We start from the raw sequence: 20240 nt of genomic DNA on the forward strand, positions 1-20240 counted from the left end.
AAGAAATGCTGACAATCCTTTGGGGAGAAATGGGTGCTGAGAAACTTTTGCTTTCATTAATTAACGGTGAGATTTTCATGCAGCCCTTCACACAGTTTTACCCATTTGAGAACACTGAACGAACACAGTCACTTGCACTTTTATTGAACATGCTGTAAAATTTCTGCCCTGGTAATCCATTAGGGTAATTACCGCACATATTTTACAAGACTCAGACAGATGCTGGTAAGGTTTGTGGCAAGATGCTATATGCATGGACAGATTATAAGACAATGGGTCCTTGGGCACAGATATGTAAAAGGCCCCCACCCCTCCTAAATAGGAAATAAGAGCAAGACACCACAAAGAGCAAAACGTGTCTCTTTGTGGTCGTTTAGCATCTTTTGTAGTCGTTTTGCAGTAGTTTTGGGGTCTCTTTGTGGTCATTTGGTGTCTCTTTGCGGATGTTCTGCATCTCGTTATGGTGGTTTTGTGTCTCTTTTTGGTTGTTTAATTGACTTTTCCCACAATGTTAACATTCACTTTAAAACAGAGGCTCGAGCCCAGTGGCCCCCTGAGCCCTTGGGCCCCTGGGCCTGTGCAATAATCCATCCATGGCTGTATGGAGGAGAGTTGATTGCTTTTATCTGAATGCTTATCTGCCTACCTGCTCACCTGATTGATGAATATGCACCTGTCATCTTTGGACCACATATTATGTCTTGTTTTAGTGGCAATCTCTCTGTGCAGCTCAAGTGTGTGACAGCTCATAAATTCCAGCAGAAAAATGCTTCCTCATGCTCTGATGCTGGCTGAGAAATAGCTTCATATCAGCCACAGTGGTGCCTGGCACCAGAGAGGATCTGGCACATCGAATATGCACTCCGAGCTAATTCATTAAACTCATGTCCGCTTGCTGTGGAGCTGTGGGGACTATTCGATTACAAGACCCAACTATGTATGTGTGTATTAAGAATATGGCCGCAGCTATTTACTTTATTTATGGGCCTCTGTGAATAGCTGGGGAATCAGTCGTCAAGCCAAGTGGAACAATTTAGAGTTTGGCTGGCTGTGGTGTCTAATGAAATTGACTGTTTTAACTAAGCATTGTGAGGCTGCACTCCCATGAGCCATCTGTCAAGGCAGTGAGGTTTCAAAAGGGACTGATGGTCTGGTCATCATTCTGGATGGTGTACAATAACATACTGAGCCACAGGACAGAAACACCAGGGCCATCATGGGTAGGCTGCTAATGGCTGGACAGTCCTGGCTGTTACTCGACACCAGGCTACAGGACTCTGCTGTCTTTTAGGGAAGCCATACAGGTTTTTAAAAAGGCAAACAACATGCAAGGGACATTAGGGCTGGGTGATAATTTAATACTGTGCATCTCTTCTTTTATTTAAATCTGCAGTACACAATCCAACTTAACCTTAGATAATTACACACCTTTTAAATTTAGATGAAGATTGAAGATTATAAAAATCTATTATCAGATGTGTTTTATGACTTTTGCCATTGTTTTTATTACATCTATTTGTCACTTGATTGTTGGTCGTCTGGCTTTGGATGTGCTGTTTCTTGAATGCTGGTTGTGTGTTTGTCTGACTGTACATGTTTTCTTCTCAGGAGGTCTCTCATGAAAAGGAGATCTTGATCTCAAAGAGACAACCTGATTAAATAACGTTACAAAAATATTACCATTTATTGACTCAGGTTTTTTTCTGATGAAAAGCATATGAGTGGAACAGTCCATTGCATTAAACATCAAGTTGATTATTTTAAATGTGTCCTAAGGGACACGCTGTGTGAAAAAACTTGAACCACTCTAAAATTTCCTGAATCAATTTTGAAATTGTCAGGAAAGTATTCTAGTTCTAATGTAGACTTAAGAAGTTGATCTCTTGATTACTGGAGCTTTTAAAGTCATGAAGTTTCTCTCTGCCGCAGCAGAGATTACGGGACTTTGAGCAGAGCGTGTGTGGAGCTGTCCAGTGGATGTGTGGTGCTGAAAATGTGCTGTGCCCCTCAAGCTAAAAAGGAGGCATCTTTGCGCTTAATAGAGGCCAGATTTCTGTGCACGAAAATTCTCTCCCAAAAATGTAGGGTGCCCGTTGCATCTCTGAACTGTACCTGCTGCAGATGCTCCGATCTGCTCCATGTGGGACTCCAACACGTCCGGATCCCTCGAGCTGTAAGGATTGAGTTCGGGGTAGAAACTGGAGCCGATGTCCTCGGGCGGCATGTGTCTCCCTCTCGGGTAGCTCGATGCGATTTTGGGGTCCCAGTGTGGAACCAGGATGTGGTCCCAATGAATGTATTTGCCGTCCATGTGTGGGTTGCCGTACCAGATGTAGTAAAAAATATGAACATCATAAAATACGGTCCCCTCGGGGCCGGAGTTGGATAAAACTGCTTTGGTGTTGCTGCCAGCCGGGCGGGCTTGACCCGGGGACGCGGTGGCGTCAAGGGACACGGAGCGCCGGTCTATCTTCCCCTCTATCATCGGCAGGATCTCCAAGCCCGGAGCCAGATCAGAAAAGCCGTCACTGGGCTTCAGGGTCCTCAGTCCCATCATGGTCCCAAAGATGAACAGCGTGAAGAGAAACAGAGCAATGCAAGCGTTCCTCCGTAGTCTTGCCATGTTTGGCTGGAGTGGCAGGAGCTGCAAACGGCGTGGACGGGATCAGGAGCGCAAACAAACCTCTCTCTGTCCTGTCACTGCTTTCCCAGCACGGAGAGTTCACCTCACAACGTACGAGCTACTCTTCAAAGTGTCCTGCACGGCATCTGCAAATGGCATATCCTTGTGAATTCATAACTAAAAAGTGGCTACATGATTGCAGTACAGTCGCAGCAGACTACCTGAAGCAGTTGGCTGTGAGAAATGTCACTTTCTTCTGCAGCCTCATGCTTCAAGCTTCGTATTGTAGCCTGTGAGCAACAGAAACTCACTTCCCAAAGCGCTTCCTCTGCTCCATACAATGGGAATAACCGAGTCTATTAACGTGTTCTCCTCCCTTCAGCTCCAGGGACGAACAGCTGGAAAGTTCGTGTTTAATGCTGTAACAGGGCGAATGTCCTCAACGTTGTTCCCATCAAGACGTTTCACTCACTGATCGCCAAACTGTCACTCTGAGCTGCTTTACTCCTCCAGCTGGCTGCCGTGTCCCGCCCAGAAGCTGATCCTTCCACCTGACACCGGACAGATGATCGGCGTCGGGATGCAGAGTGATGCTCTCCGGTGATGGTGTCCGGAGGGGGTTTCCAGCCTCCGTGGTTGGTTGGTTTCTCCTTCACACAGTCCGTTTTGGATATCAAAGAGGCAGGACTCGTCTGATCTCTGTTTTGTCGATGTGTGCATGCATGGCTGCAGAACATTGCGCAGACAGAAATATAATAACGTTTGGGGGGGGGGGGTGTTGGAGCATCCTATGAATATGAATGTCTGCAGATCAGTAACGAAGTTATGTCAGAAGCGACATCACCATGACACACAGATGACTCCATGATCACAAAGTCTATGAGTCTAACCTCTTAGCTGGAGCCACCGTATCAACTGTCATAACAGTGTTTTTAAAGTTCAAAACACATTTTTATCTGAAAGCATATCCTGATTTTACCTGAACTGGCTGTTTATTTTACTGTTTATTTTATTGCTTTTCTGTATTTCATGTGTTTTATTTCTTTATATTTCGTCATTCACTGTGTTATTTTATTTTTCTTGTTGTGAAGCACTTTGTACTTTGTTTTGATAAGTGCTCTATAAATAAAGTTTTATTTTTATTATTATTATTATTATAAAGTTCAAACTGTTTGTTTGTCTGACTCTGAGGCTTGCCTGCACGGTGAGTTCAGAGTTATACTGACATCTATTGGTCATATTATAGAACACAAGTGGACTTCACCATGTTGCCTTCAGGTACTGCCGGAAATGATGAAACCCAAATGTCTAGATGTTGTGATGTGCAGTTTATTAGGCGGAGAGAGCAGGGATGTTGGTAAACAAATGTGGCAAAATTTTAATTTATCTTTTTTTTATCGAAAGCAAAATATCCCATTATCTGAACAAAACGAAGGAACTTAGAAGGTTTATTGGAAAGCAACATGTCGAAAAGGGCGTCCTGCGGTTTGCTTTCATTCACATAAAAGGAAGTAGCAACTATACCGGACAAATTGATGTAGGCCTTATAGAGTGCCCGGTAGATCGCCATATTTGTAGTCCATTAGCTTGTTGCACCTCGGGTTGACTCCAGCTGTGAGATCCAGACGCCTTGGTTTCCGGCCAGGATAATCTGAGACAGCACTTGTGAGGCGCTGACCCCTCCACTGGAAATGAGCTGACTTGCTGTCACTTCATATATATATATATATATATATATATATATATATATATATATATATATATATATATATATATATATATATATACACACACACACACACACACACACACACACACAGTAAGTTAGGCATATGTGTTGTTTAAAATCTAATTCAGTCTAAAATAAGACAAATAAAATAATTTTTCAGACGTTCATCCTCCCGTTCATCGCACATTGCTGTCCAGGGTGTTGGCAACCAAAGGCAAATGGAGACATAAAGTAGGCCTATATTACCGAATTTTGTTGTTGGCGTGAAGATTCAGCTTTAGAAGTTGTCCATTTTAGAGTGTGAAATTCTGACCCTACAATATTAAAGTCAAAAGAGGCGGAGTAACTAAAACGTCTATTACTGTCAATTTTAAAAAGCTCAGTAAAACATTTTGCACCAGTTTAAAGCAGAAGTGGTGCCATGTTTTAAGCTCATGATAATTATATTGTAATCTATCTCCAACTGCACCAACAACAAATAGACCTATCTATGCGTACAAGCAATTTCTTTCTTTCTTGCGTCAGACTTGTTTGTTTAAATTACTAAAACGCAGTAGGCTTATTTCAGGTTATATCATCCGAAATAATTTTATAATAATATAATAATCAGTAATATTAACATATGTAGACATTTTTGCAGATTAAAAAATACCACAAAAAATGCCTCCACAAAACTGGAAACACCTCTTGTCATCTTACATCTCATAATAGCATCTCATTTTACATATATGCGTGTTTTGCGGGTCCACAAGGGGTCGTTGTGGTAGCTGTGATGAACTTGACAGGTCGCCTCTGAAACATATATACATATATAATATATATAAAGAGGTGGAGCTGTTCCGTTAATCAAACAATACGAAATAATAAAGGTAAGGTTCAAGTTAATCTCCACAGAGAAATGTAAGAAATGCGATTGATAAATCTTCCTCCCTCACACAGGTCTAAGCTACTGTTAATTCAAACATATATAGACATTTTAAATGAATTTGTCATATTCTTCTGATGTTTGTTGGTATAATCAGAACGAAATCATTTTTCAAAAAATATTTGACCTTTTTTTATTTTATTTCAGCTTTTTCTTTATTCTAGCTCTTTAATGTCAGCTGAATGTTGACAATGACTAACTTGTACATTAGGTTTTTTATGCTACATTGTTTTTAAATTATTATTATTATTATTTCGTTTTGACTCATCACTGAAAATTAATTAAGGAAGTTGTTTTTTGTTTTTTTGTGGTTATTTCGGATTTGGACTCTTTCACTTTAAAGCTTGGTTTAACGATCACTTTCCTCTGTCGTTGACTCATCCATTATTCCACAAGGACACGAGTCAACATCTTAACATGATGTGATCAATCACTATTGATCCATGAATTCGTTTGACCAGCTTGGCTTGCTTTCATGATGAAACCTTGTATTGGGGGCTGTTTTTTGTTTTGTTTACTGTTCCGCTTTCGTTTTCTTCTATATTGTGACTCTCCACCTCGGTTGTCTGACTAACTTTAGCTGTTGCTCCTCTGCTGCATGGGAAGAAAACACTTCCCCCTCCATGTTTCATCTGGATTACCATTACAATCCTTTCTATGGCATGTTAGGACAGCAGCTAACAAACTCTCTGATCGCATGGAAACGAATGCGCACATGACGAGAGACAAAATATGAGGTTACATGGAGTACAATAAAGTAAATCTTTGCATTCTCTTATTAAAATAAATACTTGATTCCTATTTTTTTTTTAACTCCCAAATCAAATTCACTTAAAATCCGTCCAACTGGACCTTTTAAAAACAGGCACTTCAGGCTCCACCACGTTTATTTGCTTCCTGTTGTCACCCCACCTTGAATGCATGTAGGCTACTGCATGCATTTAGATCCAACTTTAAGGACGTAAAACAAAATGTTATTTAATTCTGCCCATTTTAGTGTCATAATTCAAACCCTGTTTGTATAGGACAGTGGTCGTTTGAGAAATAGCTATATGAATAAAAGCAGGTTTAACATGTTTTATACAGAAATATGCCCAGTCTTGCAAATAAAATACCTTACAATTGGACGTATTAGTGCTACAAGTCACTGATTTTACTGATTCTGGATGGATATTATCAGGATTTTTCGTTAGAATTGAATGGCCATTTCCCACATTTGGGTCCTTTCATCACACAATATGCAATCTATCCTTTGGGGACTATGATTGTGAATCACGTGCACATGACCGAGATTGTGGGGGGTTTGTTGGATGAGAAATGGTCATTTGTATTGACCAACAGAGCTGACCACTGCAGGAGAGGGGGAAAACGCGTTTCAAAGAAAGAAAGAAAGACACAGGCAGCAGTCAACGCTGGGAGCAAACTGGCCCACAAACATGGCAGAAGGTATGTTGGGAGCTTTTGTGGAGTTATCTCTTGGAGTGGTTGGAGTGGTTTCTGAAGGGGCTGGGTGTCCTTGCATTGTTTTTGAGATTTTTTTTGGGGGGGGGGGATTCTTCAGCAAAAAAATTCTGCCAGGGTGACCCCCACCCCTCATTGTTTAGGGGGAATAGGTTGCCAGCCCCTTTTGTTTACCTCCCTCCCTCGCTTTCCCTCTCGCTGCGCACTTTCTGCTTTTCACAGCATTTTGCATGAAAGTGGCAATCTGTGAGGATTACCCATCTCTGAGGGCTTAAAAAAAAGGATACTGTAGCTTGGGTGCTAATTTTGACTCAAAGCAGAACTGAAGACATGGGCTCCGTTTCTAACCAGGAATTCCCAGGTTGAGTAACAAAATAAACGGCATTTTTCTTTTTTTAACGAGTTAATTAAGTTGTCTTCTGATGGACTGTCTATCTGATTGTGATGGGACGTTTTTAGGCATTGTTCACACACGTAATGTGCAATCCGTGTGTCTTGTGCATTAAACGCTCTTTAGAAATTCTGACATAATGCCTCCAAGAGCACTTATTTTGCACAAACTCGTTGCATACTCATTTAGAAAGAAAGCCATGTGTTGCTTTTATGAAATTAGCGACAATTTTCTCCGAAATTGTTGGCTAAGCTTGTTACTGGTATGTTCGTTTCATCGATTCATATTGATTGATGAAGAAAAGTTTTTAAAACCTTATAGCATTTTTTGTAATTACATAGGCCTACTACACTTTTCATTGCAGGAGTATGTAAGACCGAGGAGGATGAAGGACCGAGTACCGAGGAGGATTCAAAGTCTTTCCACGGGGTCGGCGTGTGTAAATGGTTCAACGTCCGCATGGGCTTCGGGTTCCTGTCCATGACCAACCGGGAGGGAGTGCCACTGGGCGAACCGCTTGACGTATTTGTCCATCAGGTAGGATTTACTATCTGCTCGCGGGCTGGGGCTGAAACTGAAACTATCAACGTACGAAAACCCAGCACAGATGTTCCTTCTAAACGTGAATAGCATGTGCATCTCAACAATGCAGAAGTATCAAAATCTCTAGATCTGAAAATCTACTTACCAGCAGGAGTGAGATCATCCCACCTGTTTCCAATACAGCGTAATTAATTTATTTTCTTTCCCCCCAGCATCTTCGAAATTAGGCAGCAATGACTCATAGCCTCAGCAAAAAAGATAACCGAATAAAAATATAAAGTGCATTGAAAGAAACAAGATAAGTGACACTCAATTAACATGCGTTTTCATATGTTTGATTAAAGTTAATAATATGTGATATGTTTAACTGGTTTAGATGGATGTTTTTTGTTTGCAGTGCAGTGGGTGTTTCTCCCTCTAGGGAACACGTGTTGCAGCCAGAGGAGAGCAGCGGGCCTCCTTCGTGTTTTTTGTTTTTTTTTGGAGGGACACTGATGTAATATGACGGAGAAATAAAAGTGTGGTTAGAGCTAACACTCTTTAATAGCTTGACATTAATGCTTAAAGATAAATATAGAGCTAATGAGTGCTGTGTGAGCTGCATGAAAACTAGTCCTTTAAGGATGAGGGGAAATGTAATTGATCCTCCTCTAAAACTATTTGAACTGTCGATATTTGTTCACTTTACGTTTTGTTTGGGATATGATGAGTGGACGTCAGATTTTGCTATTTATTATCGCATCTGTTGACAAAAGGGAAGCTTTTAAAATTATTCTTAAATGGTTTGGGGTCCCAGACTGAAAACTAATAGGTAAACCATCTAAACAAAGTTATCAATCACTTCTTTTTAAGGTTAAAATATGCTCTTAACACACACATTTCAGGCAATAGTCATGATTTTGCCCTTTGTTGTATTTTTTTTCTCATTTGGCTTAATATAACACAATCACTTGATATATATTTATGCAAGATTGTGTTGAATATTACTAGTAGTACTTGTTGGATGAACTTTAGATGTAGTTTTACAGTTGCTGTTCTGCTCTTTTTTCAGTCTTCATTTGAGGTTTTATGGTTTCTTTCACAGTCTGAAGAGATAAAAGAAAACTTCTCAGTTCATCCAGGTTTTTAACCAAAACCTTCATTCACCTTTTCATATACAACTGGTGAAGTGGGAGGTAGAGAGGTGGGGGTGCATTTCCCTCCTACTTCTCATGTGAGTAAGCGCCTCCACTGCTTTCTGATAAGATAAAGGCTTAGCATGTGAATGAGAGGAGTCCCCACTAGCTGCTCATTCATCTCAAGGTTCCTGTCATAAAGTGATTAAAGGCTCTTTGCTGTCTGCTCCCCCCCCTCTGTGTGTGTGTGTGTGGCACTGTTATACTAGCTTTAAAGAATAAAGAAGCTTTCTGGGTTTATTTTAGGTCAATTTCCTTGTCCATACCATGCCACCACTCTGCAAGGCATCATGCTGTGATGATATTTGTCTATTAAAAGTGAAATTCCTTTTTTAAAGAATTAACTTATTATATGCTATACATACATCCATATAATTTTACTCTTATAAGCTTGAACGTTCCACACTTGAAGCCAGTTTACTCAAGCAGCTCTTACTCGTTTCTGTTTTTCCGTTGTCTGCCTTCTGTTTATGATGATGCATATAGAGATTGCATTGTTCCATGCAGACGTAACTGAAATATTGTTTGACTATACACAGGAAGCTGGTACCTGATTAATCATTTTGCAAACCAAAACATGAATTCAACTGGGGATAGAAACTTACAGCTATGTGCTCCAGTAGTTACTGAGATTTAAAAGAAAATGGAAAGGAATGGGTGGCCTTACTAGAGGTATAATCCCAACTGCCATTTATATGCAATATAAAATAATCCAATCCAGTGTCCTGTATTTAAAGGGAGCTCAAATTGAGATAAAAACTTGTAATGCTCACTGCTTTACTGAAGCACTAATCTCACACTGTGCCCTCACGTGATCCACAAGAAATGCGTAACCAATGACTTACTTCCCTCTCTGTCACTAGAAAAGGTAGACACACACGTGTCAATGATAGATGTATAGGGGTTATGGCAACGTAAAGGGCCTCAGCCCTAAAATTAGTGGCCATGTGTCAAATAAAATTAACTCCCAGGGTCCACTGGCCTTTGTGCAGGTGGACAATAGAGCCATGCATCCGAATGAAGCACGCCTCGGCCGTGACCGAGACCCTCTTTGTCTCAGCAGCAGTCCTGCTATTGTCCCTCGCTGCTCTGATGTCTTTCTCTGCCTCACTTAGCTTCCAGACACATTCTGGATAGAGTTTACAGTAGACCCTACTAATAATGCCTCAGCATCAGGTCCTTGAAGTTAAAGACCCCATCCCGATCTGTACCTGTGTGTGTGTGTGTGTGGATAACCTGATGTGAGCATGTGGCTGCTGAGGGTCCGTTATGGGGTTGGGGAAGGTCACACATGGGAGAGGAAGTGGGTTAACGGTCACCAGGGCAGAGAGGCCTGATGGGATTGGGGCTCTGTGGACGTCCATGTTGCCACTCAAATGTCATGGATGGCTCAGTAATTGTGTTATTTCGCTGACCAAGACTTTGTAGCAGATGCTTAACTGTGACTGAATGTCACAGGATTAGAGAAGATGGTGCTTTTGTTTGTTTTGTGTTTTTTTTTTTCACTGCAGAAGGCGTTGCTAGTTTGCATCTCTCTGTGTTTGTAATGATTCCAACATACATTTTGAGGACTAAAGTGTCCTTATTGATTGATTAATTAGAAGCTGCCTCTTGGAGATTTACAAATTGTATCTTTTAAATGAAACTGTCTAAAATGATTCTCCTGTTGGATTTGGTTTAAAGCAGACCCCAGACTTTCCTCATAATAAACCGTGTGCTTGAGAAGCTCAGTTTGATTCCTGGTGGTTTTGGCAAACGCAGAGTGCAGATCATTATTCATAACGAACAGATGGATGTGACTTTACTCAAAAATGAAAGAAAGAAAACTAGATTAATGTTTGTCAAAACAAACCCGCTACATCATAGATCTTTCTTCTTATGTCAACAGTCGGCTACAGTTGTGACAAGTTAATCTCACAGTCCCACCAAGGGAATTTTAGAGAGGGGTTTCCCATGTTGTGTTAGCCAATCTCTGGGTTTTATCCTCAAAACCGCACCACACCTTCCCTTCCTTCCTTCATCTCTCTTTTCTTTTCTCTGGAATCGGAAATTATTCTGGCAAGACACTGGTATCAAGAAGAACCTCCTCAAAGGTCACGTTAGGTGAATATAGATTCAGTGACCATGTAGCTAAGCTAATTTAGTGTTTACTCTTCTTCGAATCTCCAGTTCCACTGTTACTTCATTGTTGATTGTTTACTGCTAACACGCCTCTCCAATGTTGCTGTTCATCAAACATGCTACAAAATTAAATCATCATGTTTCTTTCACAAAACAAGATGTCACATATTCAAGCACTGATATCAAAGGGAGGTATCAATGATTTGTGCTTTCCCTCTGCTTTTATCTTCCATGTCTTTCTGCCAAACAACTATCCAAGGAATGTCACCCTGACCCCCAACCTCCCAGAGAAGCCATGCTGCCTTCTCACCCCACCCCCAACCATAGTACTAACCCCTGCATCCTGCAGTTTAGGGTTAGTGGTGGTGGTTAGTGTGTTAGTAGAGCTTTGTGATGTATTTTGGAAGAGGGATGGGGTGGGGGCAGCAGTGTGGAATGCTGTTCCACCAGAGGGGGGGATGGGTTGAAGGTTATCCTCTTCATTTACCACTCAAAAAAGACAAAGCAGCATTAAGGCAACACTGCCTTTTATGCAGGGCATGTGTACAAACTGATCGGTAGAGCCGGAAGAGCAAGCATTGTAATGCTTGTTTGTTTATCAGGTGAGACATAATGATCATCTTAAAATACCAGATACCTGATAAGTGCTATCGGGCTCTGATGGTATCACACAGTGAAGAATGGGTGGGGGTTGTTCTCAAGGGCCAAAGTATCCACATTCTCAATGTGGAGGTGATGTGGTCACTTGTTGTGTAATATGTCAGGTTTTGAAAAATATTTATATATATCCAACTAAGAATCATCTGCTGTACGTATGTGATGGGGAAAAAAAGATTGAAACAATCATTCATCCCTTTGTGGATTGACTCTTCCTTTTGTGCCTATTAGGGATTGACAAACCTAAGTCACCATAAATCTGGAGTTCCCCAAACACCCAAACAATTTTGATGCTAAATCCTCTTCCTATGTCACCTTTCAGAGCAAGTTGCACATGGAAGGCTTCCGCAGCTTGAAGGAAGGCGAAGCAGTCGAGTTTACCTTCAAGAAGTCATCAAAGGGCCTGGAGTCGCAGCGAGTTACCGGACCAGGTGGCATCCACTGTGTGGGCAGTGAAAGGAGACCCAAAGGAAAGAAGGTCCAGAAGCGACGTTCAAAGGGAGATAGGTAAGCAGAGACGAACTGCGAAAGAACAGGAAAAACATTCAAATGTTTGCCCCTTGTGAAGTGGGTTTCTGAAATATATCAGTGTCAAGGAAACTGCGAAAATTTGTACAGTGTGTAATTTCATTGCCTCTGTGAGATTCTGTGTAATGGCACAAATCTGTCTTTTGTCTCTCTGCTACATTGGATGCAAACTCACCAATATCAGAAGGTGTTTTGATAAAATTAAGCTGCAGAACTTTCAAATCAAATGGCTCCAAGGCTGCCAGTCATTAATGCTAGTAGTGCAACGACTAATTTCACACACTAAAATATGCTGAGATGTTCCCACACACAGTACATGAGGATACATGGTTTGCAATGGACAGTGACAGATTATACACTTTTACATTAGGGACCCTTACAGGCTTTATTTCTCAGCAGTCCACAAACCATCATTGTTGTGTCCAGTTTGGATCAGATATACAATGGTGTTTTAGTTTCTCCCAATTTTCCTTCCTCTTCCTCGACCCCAACCCCCACCTCCAGCCCTAGCAAGGGTCACACCAGCAGGCTTGACGTGTGACCTGGATCAATAACTGTTTAAATCTGCTGGCCCCTAGTGAATTCACACCCACTGATTCACTCTTCCTGAACCTCTTCTACGAATGTGATTTTGTAATTTAAAAACCAAACTAATAACTAAAACAATCACAACTTGAATAGCATAAACATTAATCTAGAGTTTGTTGGTTATTCAAGCACTTTCTGAGGTATTGTTCTAATAACAGTGGTACGGTGTGGCGCATGCTTTGCTGCAACCACAAAGTCTGTACTTTCTCTTCTTTAGACAATGAAGACTTTTACTTTTTTAAAAATGTAGCCAACTTTATGTGATAGGAATAGTCTTAAGTATGTCATTCCTCATTATTGCAAAAGTGGGGATTTTTATATTTTTGAACCCGTACATGTTCCTTGAAAAATAAGAGCTATTTTAATGAGTTCAGAATCTGTGAAAGTTACATAAAAGCCAAAAACTTAATGATCAGTCTGCAAATATATCTTTATTAGTGAAACATTTCTTCAAGATTGAAAGATTTCTTGCAAATGCAACAATGTCTCCAAGTGAAAGAAAAAAAGAGCCAAGGCGTCCTTGATTTTTGGGTAATTCTTTGAATATCAATATAGTACAGGGTTATAGGTGTATCAACTTCATCCTCCTGTCAGTTGTGATTAGAGCCAGAGAGTAGTCAGTATGAGAACAGAGATCATTACCACCTCAAAGAGTCCTGGGAGGCCTGCTGTGGTTCAATACCTCTCCCTAGACCACACTGATCCATTGATAAGATATCGTTCCCCTCTAGCATATTTCATTATGCACTGGATGGTGTTTCTTTGGTTCATGTATGATTGATTGATCATATTTATTACCCAAAAGTCAGATATCATTAGGACAGTAGTAAGGAGTACACTGTTTCTTTCCAGTTTGCCACCAGAGTGAACAGCTGTTTTTCAGTCAACGTTTTATAGACGACCTTTGTGAGTGTGTGTATATATATATGACTGAGGGTGGGGAAAAAGCTCCTGTCCATTTAATTGATAACAGATGTATGAGCCCGGGCAAGGGGGTGAAAGGTCACTGTTGTCATGGAAACAGTGTATGAGTAAATGCAAGAGGGCTGGGGGCTGGGATGGGATTGGGGGTTAGAGAACTGAGGAGAGGGTGGGGGGTTGGGGAGCAGGGTTCAGAGGTCATTACTGCAGCTTTTTTAGACAAAGGGACCACTTCCCCTTCCCTCCACTTGCCTCCTGATGGATGCTGATGTAGGGGGCTTCTGTGATGTGACGGTATAGACCTTGACACCACCCCAAATGGCCACAGCTACAAAGCCACACTGACGCCCTGTCCAAACCTCATCTGCTGCTACAAGGGTGTCCGCAGTGGCACAGACTGACCACCTCACGCCCACCATCCATCTGTCTTCCGCCCCTGCACGCGTGGCCATTCTATAGATTATGTTCGAACAGAGGTGGCCGATGGCATCCCTGATGGCTCCAGTTGACAACTCACAGTATTCATTTCTAAAGTTCAATGCGGATGAAACGGATGTCTTACTTTGATACAATAGAGTCCATCGAGAAGCTTTTGGCAGTGACAAACTGACATATATGACAGCTGTTCACGATACTTTGAGATAACGAGCCATGGTAACCATACCAGGTCCATGGAAAGATAGGAAAACTTAATTCTTGAAATTCTGTGATCCAGTTGAATAATTAAACCTTCCAGAAACGCCTGCTTGCTCAAAGACTGCTAATAAGAAGAATTAATTTTGGTTGTAATTTTTGACCATCTAAGAAACACGACATGTTTTGAGATGTTCTGACCTGGTGTGCTCCTCCAAAAAGCAATGCAGTGTTAACTGGAATGCCCTTGCAAGATTTATGACCAAACGCAAACTCAATTCATTCTAGGTAAAATGTTGCCATCTAGTGGCAAACAGGTGTAACTTAAAGTCCCCCTCCACTCAAAAATGTGCTTTGGTTATTGCTACTTCATTTGGATGTTTGACCTTCACTGTGCAGAATTACATATGCGCAGAGTTTCACACTGGAAGGCTGTTTTCACATTCATCTGCTGAAGGAGGAACGTTTCACTGTGTGTGTTAATCCTGAATCTGAGTTAAAGATATGCAATGGACAAATGACAATAGACTCTGTGAGGCGGCACACTTCTTGCATCGAGCGGTTAATGTTTTGAAATTAATGCATAGATTCAAGATTTTTCAATGAGGATGAATAAGATGTTATTTTAAGACATTTTTTAACTTGCTAATGACATTTTTTGTGAGGGAAAAAACATATTAGACACACTGTTGTTCAGAATCAGAAATACTTTTTTGACCCCGAGGGGAAACTTTTGTTATAGCAGCTTACTACTAGTCAGTGCACACAGGAATAGAAGTACTAGGCAAAAAATATAATACACTATAATAAAGGTCAGAAAATAAATGAAGTACTAAGTGGGTATAAGTATAAAATAAGTGTGAAGTACAAAGTGGGTTTACCGGTTGATGATAATAATACAGTATACGGTAATAGTGCATGAACTGTCAAGTTAAGTGTAGCTTATTAAGATTATAATGAGACGGAGGATATTGCACAGCAGTAATAGAGGTATGAATTTAAAAAAAAGAGTGCTTTTCTATGAGAGGATCTTTAAAGCAGCTATAATCAATACTTTTATATTAACAATGGATCACATGGCTACTTGTATATAAAAGGGGTCCCTCGTATGTGCCACAGAGAATTATCTGCAGTTCCCCTCAGCTCTATGGAGCTTTTTAACATCTTTCAGCGTATTGTTTTGGTTTTCTGGCTTGCAATTGCATCATTTTGTTTCACTCTCACCGCTCTCTCATTAGTGTTGTTTTGGGCCGCAGCTCTCTTAAGCAAAAAACCTCTAAAAACCAACTGTAGACATTCAAAGGGAACGACTAGCTAGTGAACATACTAGTGTTTAGCAGCTAAAGAGCCAGCTATTTCCCAGTAATAAGTGGAGACCAAAAACAGAACGAAAAGGACAGTGAATAGTGGACTTACATTTGCCAGCTGGCCAGAAACACAACTCCAAATTGAGTAATAATGATGCTCTGCTGGATGTGTAACAAGTAGGCCATATCAATTTAACTGTTCATAATGATGTCATTGTTGTGTTCAGAGCCGCTTTTCGCTGCCCCCACGTAGGAAAAAAATCAGTTAATGCAGGTTTAAGCACACATTACATCGGACTAAATGCTCTCTGCTTTTATAGGTGCTACAACTGCGGAGGCCTGGACCACCACGCCAAAGAGTGCAAGTTACCACCCCAGCCCAAGAAGTGCCATTTCTGCCAGAGCATCGACCACATGGTTGCCAACTGCCCAATCAAAGCACAACAGTCCTCACCGGGTTCTCAGGGAAAACCGTCCCCCTCGAAAGGAGTCGAGGAGGAGCACAGCCACTTGGCACCGCCTCCCGAGACCTCTGATTAAACGAGAAATTGGGCAACATTGACACCGGGGAAGCACAGAGGCCAATCAAACTGCTTTGATGGAGAGATGGGACACACAATCCCCTTCCACCTTTTGAAGCTGCTTTAGGAACTACCTCAGGTTAAAAACAAATAGCTTATGAAGAATGTTGCTGAAGTTTTTTTTTTCCCCCCCATTTTCATTCAGTGTAACACTCAGGAATACTGCTTTATTATTGCACTCAGGACGCTTTCTAAATGTTTGAATCACTGCTGTTCTTTGAGGGGTTTGAGTTTTTAGTGAGCAATGCCATATAACGGATTATCTTGATGATTTTTTTAGAATCTGTATTTTCTTTTATGTGATACTGTGCCTCTCCGGTGGGCATTATACTACTTTTGTTTTTGCGTAATACTCAGTTAGTGTGTGCAGTATAGACCTACACTTTTACTGCCTTACCATATAGTCTCCTTCCTGAATGTTACACCTCACTATCCGACAAGGCAGAGACGTGACGGTTGGTACCTCTGTAATGAATGTTAGTTTGCATATCGCATGGGGAATGGGAGGGTTCGTGAAAACACATGGGATGGGTTTTAGGGTATAGCTATAGGCAATGTATTGGCATCTGCCAATATTGCTATTGACCATCCAGTAATCCTGGGGCCAAATGAATGTCAGACCAGAAGTGGTTTCCAGCTTTTGGTGAGAGTTATTTTTTTGTCATTTCATTATTTTCATCCAGCGTTTTGCTGGCTGTCTAAAGGTGCACGGTCTTCCTCACTGGTGCATGTTTGGTCTGCTACTAAAACTGTAATTCTAACTGCTGATGGTAAACCAAATATTCTCAGAATACAGTTTTGGAGATTGTGATGTGAATTGGGATTATATCGAATTTTTTTGTATGACAGTATTTACACAGCATTGCCATTAGTTGTAATATACTTCCTTAAAGAGTAACTTAACGCTTGCTGAAAATCTTGTATTTACTGACCTCCAGTGGTTGAACTTCTCACTTGGCTGCAGTAATGTACAGGTGCACTCCAGGACCTTGTGGCATCACTGTTGGGTTTGCTTACAGGTGCAAAAAAGCGCACTTCTGACCACACCCGAGACAGTCTCCCACCCTGTCAGACAGTCTCTCATGGGAGGTGGTGTGGAGTTAGAAAGATATGACGTTATCAGACCTCTGCAGCCTGCTCCTCATCTCTGCTTGAGGCTAGTGGCTCGAGGCTACATTAGCCACTACTAGCATAACACACCCAAATCTGCGACTTAACTGTTGGCGGTTGAGTTGCATTGTGGTTAAAGTAGGCGCCAAGGTTTGAACAAGGAAGAGGAGTGCGTGGAATAAAAAAAGATCTGTCTTTGTGAGTCCGACAACGTTATAGGAAGGCAATGTTAAATCGGCAGAGTAGTCTTTTAAGAGAGAAGTTCAAACGCTGCCCACTTTATAAACAAAACACTGCTTTTCAGCCTGGTGTTAAGTTACTCTTTAACCTTTCTTGGAGCTGGAAGCATGATCTTAGCCAACTTTCCATCTACAGTATATTCTCATTTTATTGGCTGCTGCGTGAAATGCTGCTGCTTTATAATGACCTCAACTTGGATTTGATAGAATTCCAACCAATGTGATACTAAAGCCAATACATGTACATCATCACTTCTAATAAGATACTTGAACTGGACTAAGTTACTGAGGGGTCCAGCTTGCTCTCCTCTTGATACTTGAATAAAATGAGGCAGAATCAGACATGATGTTGCCAGTGGGAAGGCTGGTGTTTTTGTTTATATCCAGTGTGATTCATTTCTAGGTAGTTATTTAAGGCATTACCTCTCTATAACCCTTAGTAGGGTATCAGGAACAACAAGCCTGCATGGGGGAGCATGTAGAACTAGCTAGCTAATCAGCGTTTTACTCCCGTTTTACAGGAGAAGCTGACAAGACTTTTACACCCAATTAATATATATGTAAGATTATTCTAAAGCCTTTTAAAAAATCATACTACTTATTTATTTTCATCCAAGAGTGCTGCCGCTTCTCCTTCTGCTCCTGTTGAAGCCTCTCAGCAATGAATGTTCTAGTAGACATCAAAAAAACTACCAAATGTCATTCAAAGCTACATCTGACTTGAGAAGATATTTGGGTAGCACATTTTTAACATCAAGGTACTTGTATGACTTTGAACATATACGTGCTTGATAAATCAGTCAATGTCCTTACCAATAATTCAGTGCAGTATGAATACAGTGTAACAGTAATATATTGCAACACAAGAGTAACAATATACAGTACATACTGTACAGGTACATAGTATTATGAGGACTGACGTAAACTGTAAGTTTGTTTTATTTTCTTTGCCTTGTATGATTTTATTTTAAATTCTTTATTTTTGTGCGCAATGAACCTTTCAGAAGACAGTCACATTGTTATTCCTATCTATCTATGCCAAAACCAATGCAATGTTACTCTGCACTAATCATGTGTAAAATGCATTAATATAATTTTATATTCAGTTTAATCTGTTTTGAATGTGTTACATATTCTATATTATATTTTTTAGATTTTCATATACCACATACAGTCGGTTGCTGGTTGGAAAAAAAATACCTGCACTCTTAGGCTCATCTCAGGAATTACCAATCTGAAAACTCAGGGAATACTTCAGATTGATTGGAAGGAGTCAAGAAGTGTTTATTCAAGACAAAGTGGGGACTGAATGTTCATCCGCATGATGTGAAGCATAGGACAAGAAAGCTAAAGTAAAATGAGTTTGGGAATGTATAATGTTTCTCTCAAGAGAAATACTAAGCTTGTGGCCAAAAAAGCAATGATTACAAATGACGTGAAACTGAGATTTACAAGCTTTTTGACTCTTTGTCAACTGTCCATGCACCCAGTGTGATGATGTTCTTTGTATTTCTCCTCTTTGACATCATTTGCCATGATAGGAAGAAAATGTTCCACTATTATTGTATTTTTTCCTCTATAATTGTTGTAGATGGAGATGTAGTAGAATATTGTTAAAAGGATTGGGGCTAGTAGTATATAATCCGGGGTTGTCTCATCTCAACACATGGCCGATACTTGGTGTTTCAGACTATCAATGCTTATGACAAAAAGAATGTGTCATGGATGACTTAATACTCAAATACTGTTTCATACTCTGTGGTTAGGTTGTGTTTATATACGTTTTCCAAGTTTAAAGGTTGCAGATACAAACATTGTTTTGATAATTCCACTCAGGATATGAAAGGATGAAAAGATTGTTAAAGTGCTCTGATTAGATAGAATGGTTTGCTTTTCTGCGTATTTTTATTTTGAATTGACCACTTATGATTGCAGTGCCAGTGTATCCTCTAACTTGAACCACTTTCCTTTCTCTCCATTTAAAAAGGGACACACATGGATGACTTTTCTTATCAATCTCTGTGATTAACTTTCTTGAAAATCCCTGAAACCACTGACTAACTTGTGTGTCAAACTCTTAACTGGATTCTGACACCCACTGTTTAGATAAAAGGTTGAATAACAGTTAAAAAGTGTTGTATTGTAATGCTTGCAATATTCTGCTGTACTTTATAATGTTTTCAAAGTATCATTTGTAAACTAAATTCCAAAGACAGTCTGATTGCAACAAACCTGTTTAAACCCCCCAGTGGTGTGTTATTGTGATATGATTGTCGGGTGTTAGGTGGGTTAGATATACCTTGAAAAACCAGGGACCTGTAAGACTATGTGCTCAGGGTAACATTTGAAGCACATCAAAGCATTCTGTATCACTGTTTGCTTCATGTGTGCTTTTCATGGTACATCTTGTTTGCGACCATCAGCCATTTAATTTGTGGTGTCGTATCTTCTCAGATAAATGGCTCGAGCTACTTCCAAAAAAAATGTGCATTTATTATGGATGAATGTATCAATGTTACTGCCATAAGACTACAACTATCTTGATCTATCTTATCTTGATTTAATGGCTAGTTTGTCAATGATGAGCAGCATGTAGGCTTTTCAAAGTATTACTGTGATAATGTTTCTATATGTAAAGATCTGCTCCATTTCCTAGTAAATATGTTGATATTCATGTGTCTTTTTTTGTCTTCCTGCTCTTACAACAG

General features: G+C 40.4%; 2 protein-coding genes across 4 annotated transcripts in view; one reads left to right on the plus strand and one right to left on the minus strand.

Annotated features, from left to right (window-relative positions):
• LOC122881043 (glycoprotein endo-alpha-1,2-mannosidase-like protein) overlaps positions 1-20240 on the minus strand; it is a 33384-nt gene that overhangs the window by 10878 nt on the left and 2266 nt on the right. The window contains exons 1-3 of one of the 2 annotated variants that reach the window (XM_044206696.1): positions 7818-11941; positions 4148-4333; positions 2113-3349 (exon numbers count right to left, since the gene is read on the minus strand). In XM_044206696.1, coding sequence (XP_044062631.1) covers positions 2113-2623 — 511 coding nt within the window. In that variant the 5' untranslated portion in view covers positions 2624-3349; positions 4148-4333; positions 7818-11941. Of the gene's footprint in view, positions 1-2112; positions 3350-4147; positions 4334-7817; positions 11942-20240 lie in introns of those variants that run through there. The other variant, XM_044206697.1, reaches the window with a different exon arrangement.
• lin28aa (lin-28 homolog Aa) lies at positions 6572-20206 on the plus strand. Of its 2 annotated transcripts, none has more exons than XM_044206703.1 (4): positions 6572-6723; positions 7494-7666; positions 11948-12132; positions 15923-20206. In XM_044206703.1, exons 1-4 carry the CDS (start codon positions 6714-6716, stop codon positions 16140-16142), a joined length of 588 nt encoding a protein of 195 aa, XP_044062638.1. In that variant the 5' UTR covers positions 6572-6713; the 3' UTR covers positions 16143-20206. The 2 variants fall into 2 exon arrangements, with proteins under 2 accessions (XP_044062638.1, XP_044062637.1); XM_044206702.1 differs by lacking the exon at positions 6572-6723 and adding an exon at positions 6937-7099.

The sequence above is a fragment of the Siniperca chuatsi genome, linkage group LG9, assembly GCF_020085105.1.
Source record: "Siniperca chuatsi isolate FFG_IHB_CAS linkage group LG9, ASM2008510v1, whole genome shotgun sequence".
Taxonomy (NCBI): domain Eukaryota; kingdom Metazoa; phylum Chordata; class Actinopteri; order Centrarchiformes; family Sinipercidae; genus Siniperca; species Siniperca chuatsi.